At 38.8% G+C, this 19228-nt stretch overlaps 1 protein-coding gene across 1 annotated transcript in view; it reads left to right on the top strand.

The window, feature by feature from the left end:
* The window catches only part of GPR161 (G protein-coupled receptor 161), a 49575-nt gene extending 36362 nt beyond the window's left edge, over positions 1-13213 (top strand). Inside the window, exons 5-7 of the mRNA XM_031936845.1 lie at positions 45-149; positions 6633-6752; positions 7840-13213. Coding sequence (XP_031792705.1) covers positions 45-149; positions 6633-6752; positions 7840-8087 — 473 coding nt within the window. The 3' untranslated portion in view covers positions 8088-13213. The remainder of the gene's footprint in view (positions 1-44; positions 150-6632; positions 6753-7839) is intronic.
* The last annotated feature ends 6015 nt before the right edge of the window (positions 13214-19228 follow it).

The raw sequence follows: 19228 nt of genomic DNA, 5'->3' as shown, positions 1-19228 counted from the left end.
CCTTAAACCCTTCCCACCTACAAATGCTGCCTTTTGTCTTACAGACCTAGGACTGTCACCACATCTCACCGCCCTCATGGCAGGAGGGCAGCCGCTGGGTCACAGTAGCAGCACTGGGGACACTGGCTTCAGCTGCTCTCAGGATTCAGGTAACCTACTCACAAATGTCCTCAGCATGGTTGTAAAAGCCCATGAAGCTTACTTGGGAGTGTTGGGGGTGGGGTTGTGTAAAGGAGCATATGTACATCTTAGCACTAGGAAAGCAGGAGATGTGCTTTCTAACCCAAACTCTGGCTAATTTGCTATATAATCTCAGGCAAATTACAAGATTTTTCTGTATTTCACTTTTTACAAATGATAATATTTCCTATTTCCACTGCCTTGCAGTGTTGTTTAACTTTTAGTTTAAAAGGAGATGAGAGCATGCTCATAAAGGTGCTCTTTGATGGGGAGATAGTAAGAGGATTGTTGGTAGAATCAGTGACTTAATCTGTGACTTTGTGTAGTATCAATCCATGCTTCATATTTAGGAACTGTTTGCCTGTCTCTGAGGATGCAGCCAAAAGGGAAACAGCCCCTGTCCTCAAGGGGCTTACATACTGATGAGGGAAACAACATAAACACATGTAGACGTAGATGCAACATACTATGCTCCTGAGATTCAGAGAATGAACCAGCACCTGGGAAGACCAGGAAAAGTTGAAGGCCAAAGGTGGCACTCAGACTCATTCTTGAAGGAAATCAGTGATTCCAAGAGGCAGAGGTGAGGCAGGAGCATATCCCAACCAGTGCAGAGTCATGGAGGCAGGAGTGTCATGTAGGAGGAATGACTAGAAGGCTACGATGACTGAACCAGAAAATGTCTCCAAAGGTTACCTAAGGAGGCTAGGAAGATAAATTGGGATCTATTTGTGAAAAGCATTAAATCCCAAATTGGAAGGTGGGGGGGAGGTTTAACATAAAAAAAGCTCAAGACATTATTTCTGGGTAATTAATGGAAAAATGGTTTTTATCAATTATGGCTAGCAGATAATTAATGAAATGATGGTCATTTGACTTTCTCTCATAAAAGAAAAACAAATCATGGAGGCAGACCAACTCATATATTCTCAGAAGAGTGGGTATTCCCAAAGGTGGAAATTAACTCTTTAACAATTAATGAGAAAATGATGGGATTTGGAACTCAGAACTTAAAGAAATATTTAAAAGTTGCTTTAATTTATAATTGGGGAAAATAAAATATATTAAAAAGTTTTAAGAGAGAATAAATATTATAATGAGAGGTAGGAGCTATTCTAATAAGGAATTGAGACTTTGATTATGTCACTCATCCTCATCTCTACCCAGTCTATCTCCACCCACATCTGCCTAAGTAGAATACAATGGGCAGAAAATCATCTAAATATGATATTCTTTATAAGGGTTTTCTGATCGGTTGGGGTCCCACCCAAGATGAAAAAGCTTGTATCCTGAGGTTTTGGGCAATCTCATCTGTCAACAATGTCCTTCACAGACTGGCCGAATAATCTACAGGGTTTTATTTCTGATGAGAAAAATAGGGGAAACGGTTATTAATATAAGAGAAAAGCAATCATTTCTCTCAGAGACTTTTATTGGATGCTAGGAGTTATAAGAACCACTAGAATTTATTGCCTTAGCATTGAATCCTGTAAGCAAGTCTCTGAGCCATGGTTGTTTCTAAAGAAGCTTTTAAAAACAAATTCCTTCCCTAGTGGCTTGCTCCCTAATGGCAGAGTCTTTTTCTGGGAGCTGAGTGAAGCTGAGGAATCTTCCTCCCTTTCTTTGTGTTCTGGCTAATGGCCCTAGAACATTGCAAAGCCAGGCAGTGGTAGACACAGCACATGAATCTCTTGATCAGTAAAATATCTAGATTACAATTTGCTGACCAACAAGAAGAAAGTTCAGCAGCATCTGTTAATCCTCCTGATTTCTTGTATTGTACTGAATGTGTTGGGGGATCGAGGGGGTAATGTATGATACTTGCACAAAGCAGGAACCTTATCAGATGGATTCTGATTTGTACTTTATCCCCAAACCCGATTTTTCACTTAGTTTTCTCAGTCAGGCGTTTGCTGAAAACGGCCACCAAACATGTTTTTTCCAAAGCCACTTTGGGTTCCAGTGGGCTGTCCTTTTGCTAAATGATAGAGAAGGACTGGTTACAACAGCCAAAGTTTGTTCTGGTTTATTACTAGGAACTCCAATTTAGAAAACTCAACAATAGCCACTACATTGGAAAAGATCAGTTTACATCCCAGTTCTAAAGAAGGGAATTGTCTATCTGGACTTAATAAAACAGTCAAATTACCAAATAATTATTCTTATTTCACATTCTGGTAAAGTTATGCCTACGATTCTGCAACCTAGCCTTCAGCAGCATGTGAACTGGGAATTACAAACAAGCTAGTTTTCAAAGAAGCAGAGGAACTAATGAACAAATTGTCAACATTCACTGGAGTATGGAGAAAGCAAATCAAAAACATCTGCTTCATTGATTGCATTAAAGTCTTTTGACTATGTGGATCACAACAAATGTGACAAGTCCTCAAAGAAATGGAGGTACTAGATAGCTTCACTTGTCTCCTAAGGAACCTGTTTGTGGGCCAAGAATCAACAATTAGAATCGAAGATGGGATAACTGATTGTTTTCAGACTGGGAGAGGATTATGATAAGGCTGTTTATTGTCACCTTATTTATTTAATTTCTATGCAGAGTACATCATAAGAAGTGCTAAGATGGATGAATCAAAAGTCAGAATTAAGGTTAGGAGAAATATCAACAATTTCAAATATGTAGGTCGCACCCCTCTGATGGCAGAAAATGAAGAATTAAAAAACCTTTTGTTGAGGGTGAAAGAGGAGATTATAAAAGCAGACTTGAAACTTGACATAAAAAGAAAAAAAAATAAGATCATGGCACTTGGTCCCATTACTCCCTGGCAAATAAGAGGGAGAAAACATGGGTGTAGTGTCAGATTTTATATTCTTGGGCTCAGAGATCACTGCAGACAGTTACTGTAGCCATTCAATAAAGAGATCCTTGCTCCATGGAAAAAAAGCCATGATATATCTGGACAGCTTACTAAAAAGCAGAGACATCAATCACCTTGCTGACAAAGGTCCATATAATCAAAGTCTTGGTTTTTTTCAGTAGTTGTGAGAGTTGGACTATGAATGATGAGGGTCAGTGTAGCAACTCCTTGTTCAAAATACAAGGCACAAGGCATATGTAATATTCACAAGGGCATTTTTCTTTCCTAAAAGGTACTTTTATTTAAGAAGTTATAAACAAAATGAAGCAGTAAAATAGACACCAGGAATGGTAAATATGAAGTAGATTTAGGAAAGCAATAGAGGATTTGGAAGAAGCCATTAAAGTAATATGCCATGAGGTCTGACTATGCCATTGACTGGTAGGCTAAATCCATTGAAGAGTTTAATAGATTAATTAACCAGAGTTAACTATGTTATGTATGGGAAAAGAGGCCATTAAAAGGAAGATGCTATGAGGAGGGAGAGGGTATTTCATAGTGGACTTAGTCCTGAAAAGGACTTAGAAAAGATCTTCATAAGCACATATTTTATAGGGAAATATAACCTTTGGGGTTTCTCAGAGGACAAGGGAAATATCATAGAAAAGTTGAGAAGATAAAAATATATGTATAGATATTGAGATATTGATCTAGATATCCTGGGAGAACTTGGTGCCCATTTGGGCTTAATAAAACAGTTTGGGAAGTTCCCATCATGGGTATCTTTAAGATGCTAACCAAGGCAGTCTGAATATATCATGGTAGCCTTAACTATAGTAATAAGACAGTCTGGGAAACTAAGCTCCTAGGATGAGCATTTTAGCATTTCCTGAAAAGGAGAGAGAATAAGCTGATTTCAGGATTCACATAATAAGGAAAATTGTACACTTGAGAATTAAGGCTTTCAAATTGTGGTGCTGGAGAAGACTTCTGAGAGTTCACTGGACAGCAAGATCAAATCAGTTATTACTTGTAGAAATTAATTCAGGCAGTTTGCTTGAAGGTCAAATACGGAAGCTTGAAACTTAAATACTTTGGCCCCAGAATGAGAAGATGGGACTCGTTAGAAAGGATTTGGATGTTGGGAAAGATTAAAGGCAAAAGGGAAATACAACAATAGAGAATAAAATGGATAGAGAGTGACATGGAAACAATGAACATGAACCTGGACAGACTTTGAGAGGTAGTAGGGATTAGAAGGGCCTGATATGCTGTGGTGCATGGGCTCATGAAGAGTCAATAGTGACCAAGAAAAAACAACTCTGGATTTAAAGTCAAAAAATGAGTCAAAAAATTCAGCCTGTTTCTTACTATCAGACCTTGATATTTTCATATATTGGATTAAGAGATTGGCCCTTAAGACTACCTCCAACCCTCATCTATCCTTTCTATAATTGGAGGCAGGAATTTTTTTTTACTTCTTTTCCCAGGCTCTGAGGACAGATTTCATTTCTTTCATGAAAATTTCCCTGAAGAGGCCAAGCCAGTGGCGTCTCTTGTGTTCTGTAACTGATTGCCTAAGAGTTGTCTGGGGTATGGAGGAGTTGAGATCTGCCCTTAGTTATATAGTATGTGTCAGAGCTGAAATTTAAACTCAGATATCTCTGACTTTGAGGCTGTTTTCTCCATCTACAATGCCATACTGACCATCAAGACTTAAAAAAAAAAAAAAGAAAGAAAGAAAAAGAAGAAAAGAAAAAAGGAAGCAGAGATATGAAAATAAGTAAAAATATTTGAAGAGGCAGAAAAAAATTTTGATCTGAGTTTGATGATAAAAGATTTTCACACAAAGAAAAAATAGTTTAGCACAGTATCTGGCATATAGTAGGTGTTTAATACATGTTTATCGGTTGTTTGAAAAAGAATAAGGACCTTAATTCATGACACTAAAAAGACAAATTTGAGGTTCTTTTTGAAGAGGGAACTTGTTGTTTTGAGGATGAAACATTTGTTTATCTTGTAAAGAATGATAAGGTGACTCTACTGGCACTAACAGATGAGAGACTTTAAGTAAAATCAGAAAAGGAAGAGACAAATTGGGATTGTTCCTGGATGCCCTGAAATAACTTGAGCACAAGAAAATAAATGAACACAGAACTATTGATAACAGAAAGAAAAATGGCCTTTGCCAAATCTAAATGAGTTCAAATGCCTTTGAAAATATATTGCAGGACAAAGAAAAATGAATCAACACTTGGTGAGGCACAGAACCAAGAGATCATAGAACCAATAGCAGGATGTTCCTGAATGGTTCAGGGAAAAAATTAAAATTGTGAAAGAATAATTTATGGTCAGAACAGTTAAAGAGAAGGAGCAAAGGGAAGGATTGAAATAGGGTAAAATGAACAATAAAATCTTAATTTGGTGATGTGGGGACAGCCCACCGAAGAACATTCTCATAGTGGGTGGAGAGGAAGAGAAGAGATGTTATAATGTAAGATAGGGATCTAAATGAGTACAATCTACAGAAATATGGTATTTGTAAAAAATCACTGGTTCTGAGATAGTATTATGCCTCTGTGGAGAGAGTATCTTCCCTCAGGAGAAGGGGAATCAGACATCCCATGGGCAGCTAATATCCAGAAGAGTAGGAGGACGTGATCCCGGAGATGAGATATCATGTTGAATTGGGGGTGAGAGGCACTGATTATGGAAGTTAAGGGGGTGACAATGAACCACTCAATCAAGAATACAGGAAGATTTTTTCAAGATTCTACAATACAATTCAATCCTCTCTGTCTCATGCTGGAATTGATACTTCTAAGAGTGAGGGGCCAGTGAAATAAGGAAGGAGCAAGCAAAATCTATAACAGGATCTATTTACAAGAGGGAACTCTAAAAAAGTGTCCAGGAAGTTTTGGTTTTGTGAGATACAGAGACTGAGCAATAAACATGTATAAGGATCATGAATTAAAGAATAAAAGTCTAAAATAAACAGAAGGGTAAGAGAATAAGCAGAAGGAATCTTTTTTTTTTTTTTTTTTTTTTAAGGCATAGCATTCATGGCTGGAATGCTCTTCCTTTCTATTGGCCACCTCCTCCAGGAAGCCTGTTAAAATTCCCATCATCCCCATTTCCCCCAAATCATTTCTTCTTCTTCCAGTCTTCTTAGAGCACTTGTCAGGCCCTTCTTTATTCTTGTTGAATTATACCTTATGTCAGAATTATTTTTGTTTATGTTATATATTTTAAGCACTCTGAAAGCAGGAACTACGCACAATATTTTGCATATAGGAGGTATTTAATTTTAATTAGATTAAATGAGAGGTAGCATAATAAGACCAATCAAGAAAAAGCAAGGTTCAAATCCTGTCCATCTTAATCTAGCTGTCAGTTAACCTCTCAGTGTGCTAGTAAACCCCAAGCCTGTTAATAACAGATGGGTTGCTAATCTCTATCAGTGGAGAGAGTTTTCACACCAGGAGTACCCTTATGATGAAATCACAGGTCTGAAGCCTCCTTCCCCCTAAAATAAATTCAAATGAATGAAATAGAGATAGGAAAGAATGGGGAAAGACAAAGAGGAATGAATGGTACTAATATTTTCTGTTATTTTGAGAAATCTGACCTGTATTTTAGGGACTGATGTGATGCTACTTGAAGATTACAGTTCTGATGACAACCCTCCTTCACGCTGCACTTGTCCTCCCAAGAGACGGAGTTCAGTGACATTCGAAGATGAAGTGGAACAAATGAGAGGTTTGTTCTGTGACAGGGTTACTGCTGTAATGGGACTATTATACAAACCTCCTGTGCCAGGCTAGCCTAGGGATAGAGCCCACTTTGAGGTTTTTTTTCCTTCCTATCACTTCCTCCCAATCCCCAAAATGAGGCATTCCTACTCTCAGAGGAAGTTGTATTAGAACAAAGCTTCTTTTTTTGTTTCTGTTTTTGTTTTTCACTTTTATTTATTTGTTTATTTTAAACACACATTGTTTTATGCATCATTGAACAAAGCTTCTTAAGCTGTGGCCGTGATCCCATATGGCATCTCATACCTGAATGTGGGAGTCACAAAACTATGATTTATTATCAGTAAATTTTTGAACTGTATACTTCTTTTATATACCTAGAAACCAGGGTCACATGAGAATTTCTCCAACAAAAAGGGGAGTTGCTCCTTTGATTTGATCAGCTCAAACCAAAAAATAGCATCTGCTTTGTGCAGAGCACTTTGAGAGGTCCTGGGGAGTAACCAAGGAAACAGTCTGTGTCTTCAGGGAGCTCATCTTTTCTTGGGGATAGAAATACATGCACACATATGGGTACATATATACACACATGGATATGTACACACACATATGTTGAAATAATGAAATAATCAACATTAAACAGAAAGTAATTTGAGAAGAGCAAAAACATTAACAATGCTCAGGAAAGATTTAGGAGTTTAGGAGGTGGTACCTGAGTCTCGCCTGGAAGGGGATTCAAAAAGATGGAAGTGAGGGTTGTATATTTCCAGTACAGGGAAGGGCTTGTGCAAAGGTGTGAAGATGGGAGTTTGAGAAAAAATAGATTAGCAGTTTATATTTCATGCATGCTTTCCACATGGCAGGTGCTCAGTATTGTCCCTTTCCACATTGGGTTTGAGGGGGTTAGAAGCCTGGCAGTAGTTGCAGGAACAGCTGTGGGAGCTCACAGGCCTGATGAGCTCCTTCCCTGGGGTCAGCTCTACATCCTCAATCCAGAGTTTTCTGGGCCAGTGAGTCAACAGAGGGAGCATGTGAGGGACAGGAGCCGGCCCCAGGTATTAGTTTAACCTTCTTCTCTCCCTGTCTTGCTGTAGAAGCTGCCAAAACCTCAATTCTCCACGTGAAGGCTGAAGTACACAAGTCCCTGGACAGCTACGCAGCCAGCTTGGCCAGAGCCATCGAAGCGGATGCCAAGATTAGCTTGTTTGGGGAGGAGGCTCTGCCTGGAGTGCTGCTGGCCACTCGGACCATGCCGGGGGGAAGCTTCGGGGGCCGCCGAGGCAGTAGGACTCATGCTAGCCAGAGGCTGCAGCTGCAGAGCATTGAGGAAGGGAACATTTAGCTTTGGGACCATCAATGAGGGACCAGAGACACCGCGCAGGGACCAGGGCTAGAGCTGCCGTTCCATAGGATGCCAAGAAAGCAAGACCCTTCTCCAAGGAAGCTGTGGCTCCGATTGGCACAGTGGTGGTGGGGCTGCATGGGGCTGGGGGTGATTGCCTGATACATAAGCACCCAAAAAGACAAACGGAGACAAAACTGCTACAGTTGGCAACTAGTTTTGGCTCATTGTTACATTATAGCCACTCTTCTAGGTTCTAGTAATTTTTTATCCCTAAGGGGAGCCAAGGCACATAGAGAAACAAATGTAGCATGGTTTTGTTTTATTTGGAGAGACACTGTTACCAGGTCCTCCCAGTTGGGGCAGATAATTTTGAATGTAGCAGGGTTGTACAAGGAATCAGAGAGCGGGGAATGCACTTTCTAGGGAGGGCATCCTTCCTTCCACGTCGTCCCCAGGGCCATTGGGCTGGTGTTTTGTTCTTTGGGTTGGCACCCTTGGGTGCTGTGTGCGGTAATTCCAATTTTTGTGCTAAGGGAAAAAAAAGAAAACTAAGTGCTTGTTTAGCAGAAGGTCCAGCCCATGAAGAATTAGAGTTCTAAGAGCTGGTGTCTGAGCTTTCTACCTGTTTGGCTTCTGGGTGCTTCTTGCTGAAGCTGTAGGTGGGTCAGGTTCAGAGAGAAGTGAAATTGTCCTTGCCAGAAAGCAGATCATTCGTTGAGGGTCAAGCTGTTTGACTTTCTCACCCAGGGGTGTTTGTATTTCACAAGGGGGAAACCACTATTCATAGGAAAGAGGAAGAGTAGTCATAGATACCTTGTGTTTCAGACTGAAAACTTTCAGGATAGGTATTAAGCACAACTATACAGTGTAGCTCCTATTTTTATTTAGGGATGAAGCTATCCTTACAAGTGAAAGCTTCATTGAGTGCCCTTCTATTTGTGGTATTACAAGTGATCTTAGGACAGGGTCTTCTTGGGAACCAGGGTTAGAAAAGAATTAATGGTCCAAAAAGCCAGTCACTGCTTCTCAAGATGTACTGTCCAGACCTTTGTGGTCATTTTTCTTTCACTTTGGAGGAAAAAAAAATGGATACAATAGAGCCAGAAAACAGTATATGCATCTTTAAAAAATTATGGTATATACAAGGAAAGGAATACCTGGGCATTTTTTCCAGTCTACTTTTCCAGTTATTGCACAGTCCCCAGTGGAAGACCAGCCAACAGGAAATCTTGGAGTAAAAGGCTTGAATTGTAAAGAGTTCTTCAAAAGTACAAAGAATAGTCAGACATGAACTTCCTAAGGTCAGATTTTTCTTAGCTTTACCTTGAAGGTTTGGGATAAAGATGGCCATAGGATCCCAAATGAACCCAAGATTCCAGAAGAATGTCTTCTTTCCCTGTCATCGTCCCCCTGACATGGGATGGTTTTATCCTAAGTTGAATAAAATCCATTTGTGATTTGGGGAGGGGGGGGGGGTTGAATATAACTGAGTGAGGGGCAGCATGATGTAAGTGAACAGAGAGCTGACCCACAAAGCAAGAAGACCTGTATTCTAGTCCTGCTTCTGACACATACTGGCTGTGTGATCCTGAACAAGTCACTTAGCCTCTCAGTGCTCCAAAAGGTCCTGTAAGACTGTGAGTTTTAGAGAAAATGCCATTCTGCATCAGTAGAAGGAATTTTCCATTCCAGGAGTTCCCTATGTTTAAGAAATCACAGATTTAGACTCTATATCTTTAATGAGGTAAGGCTTAAAAGTGATCCAGGAATGCCTGTTTTCAAGTAGCCCAAATTTCTCTCTCCTCTTGACCCTTCCATTTGGGATATGGCTAAGTTTGGAGGGTAGACTTTATAGCATTTACTCTTTAAAACAATAATGTAAGTAGAAAGCATCTTTAATTGCATTTTCTAAGAGGTTTTATAGTATTGGCCCATAGTATAATCTTGACATTCTCTCATTTCAAGAATGAGGCCCTTATTAACATTTACCAAACCCTATGTCAGATGAAGACAAGAGTATTGTGTTTGACAAATGGCAAGAGAGCTTCCCAACTGGAGAGAAGAGTTGGGATCTTAAAAGATGTTGGGACCAGCCAAAACAACAGGTTGATACTAACAGGATAAAATTGGGAATCAGTGTGATGTTCTAATCTTGGGTTTAAAAGAAAGAAGGAAATCCAGTGCATTACAAGGGACTAGACAAGAGAGTAGACGAAGAATTGGGATTTAGTGGATGATAAGTCCAATGTGCCATGTCTCATGGCAGCCACAACAGACTCTTCCATTCATAATCAACAGTCAATGAAATATCATGTCCAAGATGGAGTTCATGGAATCAGAAACCCAGAATTAGAAAGGACTATGGAAACTATCTTGTCCAATCCCCTTATTTTACAGATGAGGAAATGGAAGGGGAAAGAGCTTAAAAAACTCGTGTAGTAATGGAGGTGGAAGTGACCCCAGAAACCCTGCCCCAGTGCCATTCATAGGTCTGCTGGCCAAGCCACATGTAGAATCCCGAGTTCCATTCCCAATTATGACATATTACAACAAGTGGAGAGCAGCAGAAGGAGAGACCATACAGTCACTGATTCAAGACCCTGGAGGAGAGGAAACTTTTAGGGAAGATCTTCAGGAAGCAGGCTATCACGTTAGAAGAATTATATTTGTGATCAGCCCCAGAAGGCAGAATGACACTGCAGAAAGATATAATGAGGTTCAATGGAAGGGAAAAAAACCATTTTGGGCAATTAGAGCATTTCCAAAAATGGAATGGGCTCTGTTAGGAAATAGTGAGTTTCCTGTCATTAAAGGTCCCCAAGAAGAGATTGAATGACAACTTGTTAAAGGTGCCCTAGAGGAGATCTCTGTTCAAATGGCTTCTGAAATCCCAACTTTGAGGGCCTGGGATTCATTTCTCAGTGCAGGGATAGGGTATGTGTATGTGTGGCTAAAAGAAATTGATTCTTTTCCTTCTTCCCCACACCCAAAGAAGAAAGGAACTCAATTGCCAGGCTCTTTCATGACATTTCTTTGACTCTCCCACCCTACTTGTGATTGTGATTCCTGGTGTCAGGAAAAGGTTGCTTTCTGAAACTTTCCTGCTCTCATTTCCCCCTTAGAATTCACTTAAGACAGTATTTATAAGGGCTATATTCCTGATTAGCCATTGGGGACAAAAGGAATGGGACTGGGGCATATGACAAAGGTTGAAATAGTCCATAACATTTCACCACTGTCCCCCATGTTGAACCCAGTGGCCTAAGGAAGGAAGGGTCCCAGGGCTTAACAGTTCAAACCATCTGTTGGGGTTACCTTGCCTTTTTTCAGTGTATTGAGAAATTTTAGAGATCGGGTGATTTTGACAGGATACCTTTTCCTTGAGTGGCTAAATCTCCAGGGGGAAATGTTCTGGGAACTTAGCTGATCCCTGTAAGCTATACTGGGCAGTATTAAGATTCATCTTGTAAACCACCCTGACTCCAGTTTAGATTTCTATAAACTGCCAGCACTTTGTATTGGTTTGTAAGTTAACCTTATCCATGTTAATTGAGTTAATGAGGGAAATCCTAGAGGATTCACCTTTGTGTCTAGAGGGATCTGAGCTAAGAGAATTTCATATAAAACAGCTGCCCAACTAATTGCCAAAAAACAACCCATCACAACCCCCCAAAAGAGCAATAACATTAACTCCATCCAAGCCAGAAGTGCTAAAATGAGAAAACCTTTCTTGACAAGATGGAAAACTGTTAACTTTCTAGTTCTCTGACCCCACATCCTGCTTGTTCTGACCTCAATTCTGATCCCAAGGTTGCTGACTTCTTGTGGTAGTGCAGGGCACTTCAAGGGCTAGTAACTCACCCCCTTCAGCTCCTTTCTCCCTGTTATATTGTATTGAAGCTTCAGCACTACCATGTATTTAGGTCCAAAAGATCATCCAGTGTTGTGTGTCTAGGAACATCAGCATCATATACTGGGGATTGTTGGAGTCTTTGGGATAAGCAGTTGATATCGGAAGAAGTTGCTTTCAATCTCTCCATCTTAAACAATAGATGTTGAAAGTAATTGCTATGAAAATTATCAGTTATCTTCATTGAATACCTGGGCTTAGGAGGAGGGGTTAGGATAGTAGATGTCATTTTCAGGAACTGTATGCTCTTTCTACAAAAAAAAAAAAAAAAAAAAAAAAAAAAACAAAGCATAAATCATGAAGAGAAGTACAAAAAACTTGCCCTTTGCAGGTTTCCTAGCCTCTTTTCAGAAGAATATTTTTAAATATATAAAATAAAATAGAGGATAACAAAAGGAAATCAATTATATTGAAAGTTACCAATATTTTTAGAAAATAAGATCACAGACCCTAAATTAAGAACTGATATAGTCCAACTCCTTCATCTTTTAGATAAGGAAACTGTTCCAAGATCACATAAATATTAAATGGCAGAGCTAGAATTTGAAGTACAGCCTAATGATTCAAGATGGATGTCTTTCCACTACTTTAGGGACTGAAGGAACCCTCTGTGGAGCTTAAGAAAGACATGGAAGCATTCAAAGGCTTTGATGCCAGAAGGCCAAGCAGACTGACTTATATAGAGGGACATTCTTTAAACTTTGGCAAACTGAAGAACACGGGCTCTATGGGGAATATTTGAGTGACCTTAAGAAATCATAGACTCATGGGAGATGATTGGAATTGGCTCAGAGCACAAATTAGAAAAAGCACAACTTTGGCCAGTGTTATGTTTGTGGCTGTGTATCACAAAGTCACAGTGTTCATTTTCTTCAAATCTTTTCCCTGAATAGTGTTAGCTAGCAGCGAATTTTAATCCCCTTCTTTTAAACTGTTGACATAGGCGTTTTTGCCCAAGTGTTGGGGAAAAATCACAAATCGTGGAGAAGGTCAACTCTGTCTGAATTTAGGGTAACATGAGGTAAGATTATATAACACTGCTGCCATGTAAGAATAATTGTATAGGGAGGCATAATGGTGTGTCATTCCATGTTGCAGATGCATGACATGTGTATGGGTGCTGACAATGCAACTCTCAATCATGGAAAGTACTCATCCAGGAACTGGTATTTGGATTAAAGTTTGGAGATTTAAAAAAAAAAAAAAAAAAAAACAGACAAGCAAGGGAAGATTTAGGATTGTAAATCAGCATTTATAAGCAAATGGAAATGTATTTAGAACAGTTTTATTTCTTTAAATACTTATTTGGGTGTGTGTATAAATGTATAAAATGAGTGTTTGACATTCATAGGCATGGGGATCTAAGGTGAGTTTCTCATAGGCAAGCCTAATTTCCAACCTGCATACAAAGAGGAGGGAGAAATAGAGAGGGGCGTAGCGTATGCAGAGTGTTCTCCAGTTCTTCCAAGACCTAAGAATTTATAATAATGTTGTACTGGTATGCTGATCTCTAGATTTTTCAAAAGGCTTCCAGCTCTGTTATTTCAGCTGCTCTTCAAACTATCCCTGTGAGGAGATGGGAGCGGAGGGGGGCAGATATTTCTTTCCATTTTTATTAGGTGAGGGCTCTGAAGCCCAAAGAGATGGACTAACTTGCCCATGTGACATCTTGGCTAGTTGGTGACATCTCTAGCACAAGGAGTTGGGACTCTGGCACTTTTCACTAAGTCTTAGCACCTCCCCATCAATCAGATCCATAATTGCTTATCTTTTTCAACCACTTACCCTTACAACCAACCTGTTGATGGTTGGTTGTCACACCAGTGACCATTTATGAGCCCTTGTCTATGAGATGTAGTCTTGCAGACTCCACCTTCCCAATAGCTTTCTTAGCTATCCCTTTCTATCTATTCCTGTGATCTCTACCCTAATTCAGATTGTTGTCACCTCTAGCCTGGGTTCCTAATTGGTCTTCCTGCTTCCAGTTTTCTCCAAACGGCTGCTAACCAGATATTCCAAAGGCATGGGTCTAAACATGTAGCAGTTTATGTAGCTCCTTGTGCCTCCAGGATAACATAAAAACCCCTCATATTGGCCTTTTATAATCTGACTCCAGCTTCTATTTCCAAATGGATCTCATGTTTCTACCTCCCACACCCTACCTTCTAAACAAACCGGGCTCCTTGGTATTCCCCACACGTATTAAATATTCCTCCTGTGCTTGTGCTTCCCTCCACACAAAGCTATTCCACCTGCATGGTAATGCTTTGCCTCATCTCTGCATTTTGAAGCCCCTAGCTCCCTTCAGTCTCTGCCCACTTGCCACCTCCTCCAAGTGGGCTTTGTTGTTCTGCCCCATTGTTAATGCTACCCCACCTCAAAATGATATTGTATCTACTTTGTATATATTTTGTACTTATCTGTGTACATTTTCCTCCAGTAGAATGTAAGCTCCTTGAGGGCAGGGACTGCTTTGTTTTTGTCTCTCCGGTGCCTAGATGATATCTTGCACATAGTAGGCACTTAATAAATGTTTATTGAATTAACTGAATGAGATTTAAACTACAAGAGTCCATGTATTTCACTGTGTCCTTTTATCCCTTATAGAACTGGCAGAAACCGTCTCTTCTCGAACAGAATGATCAACTTTTTTTGTTGGGTAGATGCTGTCATCTTTTAGTTGTTTTAATACTTGGCCTTTAAATTACAGTATCTATCTATCTATCTTATAAAAAATTAAATAGACACACACATGAACATATGTGTATAAACATGTATACATGTGTGGATATATTATATATGATGCACATATGCATGTATATACATACATATGTACGGCGTGTGTATATATATATATATATATATATATAAATATATATGTTTGTACAACAAACAAATGCTATTTTCTCTCTCTCCCGCCCTCACTCCCTGCCCACAGTGGGGGGAGAGGAGGGAGCAACTCTTGTAAAAATGTGCAAAATCAAGCTAAATAAAATTCCCATATTTGACATGACCAAAAAAAGGTCTCAGTCTGCACCCCGAATCAATTAATTTTTAGGGAGGTAAGTAGCACGTTTCATCATCCACTCTCTGGCTTGTAGTTAGTCATTGCATTGATGAGAATTTTTAAATATTTCAGGTTTTTTTTCTTTACAATGATGTTATTGTACAAATCATTCTGGTTCTGTTCACTCTGCATTAGTTCATACAAGTTTTCCCAGGTTTCCCTAAAATTCCCTTTGACATCCATCTATCTTCTTGCACAATTTGAGCCTGCTATTTTATTACCACAGAATGGCATCTCCCTGCATTTTGCAAACATTGTAACACTAAGAAATCTATCAACCCATAGATCCCTCTCACTCCCAGTAGATTTGATTTTTGGGGACCCAGGAGAGGTAAGCTCATTTAAAATAGCCTTTAGGTAATATAGCTATATCAGAAGGAAATGCAAATTCTCTTTTCTGGGCTTTTGTGATGCTGCCCTTTCCTGAGTCTTACCCATCTAACTAGTCCTTCTCAGGCTTCCTCATAAATTCAAGGCCTTAGTGTTGTCCACTAAGTGTAAGTGTCCACTAAGGCTTTTTTTCCCTCTTCTCTGGGCACACTTTAAAAAAAAAAATCACCTATTTCCTCTTTTTTGCTGGCAATCTAACTTAAGTGACTTGCCTGGATCACACAGTAGCAAATGTCTGAGAACTTATTTGAATTCAAGTCCTTCTGACACCAGAGCCAGTGTTCCATCCACTGTGATACCTACCAATCCCAATCTTATCTCTTTCCCCAACACTAGATATGACCTCTAGGCAAATGACCTGGAAGTACTGTATTCAGTTCTGAGTTTTCATGCAGCAGCTACAATTGGAGCTATTTTTACCTGAATGCCTTGTCAGCTTCTCACATTCAAAGTCAATATTGTTATTTGGAGGAATGGATTGTTTTTTTTTTTTTTTGTTTTGTTTTGTTTTGTTTTGTTTTGTTTTGTTTTGTTTTGTTTTGTTTTTTGGTTCAAGCTTTCTTGGTTGATCACTATCCCTTAAAAGTGAATAGAATACCCCAAATTTGTATCTGCAGATGTATTTTCTTCCCACCAAATGCACAAAACAGACCTTCACAAATAGTGATGTGAGTAAACATTTATCCAGATAGCAAAATAAAAAAAGTTATACAGACTAGAAGATTCAGAAAACTTGTTGAGTCTTTTAAGTCCAACTCTTTGTGAACCTAATTTGGAGTTTTCTTAGCAAATGGTTTCCCATTTCTTTGTCTAGTTCGTTTTATAGATGAGGAACTGAACCAAATAGGAATAAGTGACTTATCCAGAGTCAAAGAGTTTATGAGGCTGGATTTAAATTCATGAAGATGAATCTTCCAGATTCTAAGCCCAATACTTTATCCACTGTGACATCTAAGTACCCCTCCAGAAAATATATACAGTGAATAAGCTCTCTCACTGGGAGCAAGATATGTAAGTTTATCAAAAGAGTCCATGATTTGTTCCAAGGGGAAATTCCCCAAAGTCTCTTAAGAAAGCAAACTGGAAATTTAAGTTTTTCCCCTTCATGTCTGCCTTTTAAAGTCATTTGTATGAGTCTATCTCTGTCTCTGAGAATTTTCTCTCTGCTTCTGTCTGTCTCTGTTTCTGTCTGTCTGTCTCCCTTATCTCTCTGTTTCTCCCTCAGAAGATGAAAGAAGCATCCATCTTTTCAAAGTTCTCATCCCAATTCTGCCTCTCACTTAGGTATTCAGCATCCACTCATTCTTTCCACCAATGAGGAGATTCTAATGCAAATGTTCCAGACTTGAGAAATGAGTTATGTCTATATTTAAAATAATCTAAGAGGGGAAGACCAACTTCAACAGCTTTTTAAAAACAGACCATAGTCTTACCTGTTTGTTTTTTCATATTCATTTCTTTATGATTTTATTCATTTTTCCATTAAAAGATGAGGTGACATAGAGGATATAAAACTGTCCTCAGAGATAACATCATGTGCATTCAAGTGTCCTATCCAATGAAATCATACAACCAGTTTCTGTGATTTTATTTTGCTGTAATTTCAATTTTTAAAATTTCTATCTTCTTGTGAATTGGGGGATTGATTTAATAGTCTGGCTCCTTTTAGCCCTCTCACTCAGCCATACTGGATCATTCCCCGTTCAATATTTTTATTGTTGCCTTGGATCAAGTCACAGAAAGCCAAATGTGCCAAATTGAGAGATGACATAAAACTTGGAGGAGCAAAAATGTTGAATAATAAAGTTAGGATCCAAAAAGATCTCAGCTATAAAAAGATGCAAATCAACTGGGACAAAGTACAATAACTCAACTTGTTGGCATTTAATAAACATTACAACTTTGTACATAAAAAAAAATTTTTAAATTGCAACATACAGTCCTTTTGCAGAAGTTATATGATTTGGCATAGAATTCCCCAAATCTGGAGATATATATATTTTACATTCTTCATCATAAATCTATGTTTTTATCATACTGGACAGCCATTTCTCCAAATCTTGACTTAATTAGAGTTCGTACATTTTCCATGGGGTTTCAATCAGTTGAGTTCTCAGGCAATCATTTAAAGGATATTTTTCTCCATCTCTTGGCTAAAATATTTTTGTGATGTACATCATGGTACAAGGTTTTGTTGTATTTCATCGCCATTGAGGATTTTCTATAATCCTGGAGCAATTTGGCAAGATCTGCCTGCCAAGTGGTGCCACGGTGCTTAGAATATGGGTCTGCAGTCAGGAAGACCCTGAGTTCAAAATTGACCTTATACACTTATTAGGTGTGTGACTTTAGACAAGTCACTTAGCCTGTTTGCTTCCATTTTTCCCATTTGTAAAAGGCAACTAACAATAACTACTTCCCAGAGTTATTTTGAAGATCGAGTGAGATAATTATAAAGCATTTAGCACAGAGCCAAAGGCTTGAGTTCAGATCTGGCCTCAAACTTTTATTGTTGTGTGACCCTGATTAAGTTACTTAACCCTATTTGCCTCAGTTTCCTCATCTGTAAAATGAGCCAGAAAGAAAGAATGGCAAACCACTCTAGTATCTTTGCCAAGAAAACCCCAAATAGGGTCATATAGAGTCAGACAGTATGTGAGATGACTAAAGAAACAATTCACTGATGAAAAATTTAAACAAGAAAGATCCCTTATGCACTCCATTAGAATCCTTCTAAGCTAACATCAAGCTATTAAATAATTACCCTTTGGGCCCAGTTATTTAAGCTGTTCAAAAATCTACATAGCTGTACTATTGTATGACCCATATCTCTTTCTGAATAGCTGGTATTTACATAATGTTTGCAAAGTACTTTTCAAATCTCATCTGATTCTCACCACAATCTTTGGATGTAAGTGCTATTTATAGCCTTAATTAATCCCTGTTTTTATAGATAAGGAAATTGAGGTAGAAAGGGTTTTGCCCAAAGTCACACAATTATCCCCATTTTACAGATGAAAAAAATGGAGGCAAATGTTAAATGACTTGTTTAGGGTCATTTGGTTAGTAAGCATCTGAGGTTGAATTTTAGGTCTTTCTAACTCCAGGCTTTGGAGCTCTATCCACTTGCCACCTAGGCACTGTGATAAGTACTTTATAATTATCTCATTTGACTTCTACAATAACCCTAGAAGGGAAACTGAGTGGATGCCCCTCAGTTGGGGAATGGCTGAATAAGTTAGGGTATAGAAATGAAATAGAATATTATTGTTCTATAAGAAACAATCAGCAGGCTGATTTCAGAAAAGCCTGAAAAGACTTATATGAACTGATGCTGAGGGAAGTGAGCAAAACCAAGAGAACATTGTACACAACAGCAACAAGAAGGTTATGTGATGATCAACAACTGTGATGGACGTGGCTCTTCTCAACAATGCAGTGATTCAAGGAAATAGACTTGTGATGTAGAGACATCTGCATCCAAAGAAAGACCTATGGAGACTGAATGTGGATCCCAACATAATATTTGCACCTTTTTTGTTGTTGTTTATTGGCTTGTTTTTTTTTTTCTTTCTCATTCCCCCCCCCACACACCTTGATCTGATTTTTCTTTTGCAGCATAATAAATGTGGAAATATGTTTAGAAGAATTGCACATGTTTAACCTCTATTGGATTACTTGCTAGGGGATGGGGTGAGAGGGAGCAAGAAAGAAAAAAATTGTAACATAAGGTTTTGCAAGGGTGGATGTTGAAAACTATCTCTGTGTGTA

Source organism: Sarcophilus harrisii, chromosome 4 (genome assembly GCF_902635505.1).
Source record: "Sarcophilus harrisii chromosome 4, mSarHar1.11, whole genome shotgun sequence".
Taxonomy (NCBI): Eukaryota; Metazoa; Chordata; class Mammalia; order Dasyuromorphia; family Dasyuridae; genus Sarcophilus; species Sarcophilus harrisii.
The sequence above is the reverse complement of the archived record's forward strand: the minus strand, read 5'-3'. Positions and strand labels throughout refer to the sequence as shown.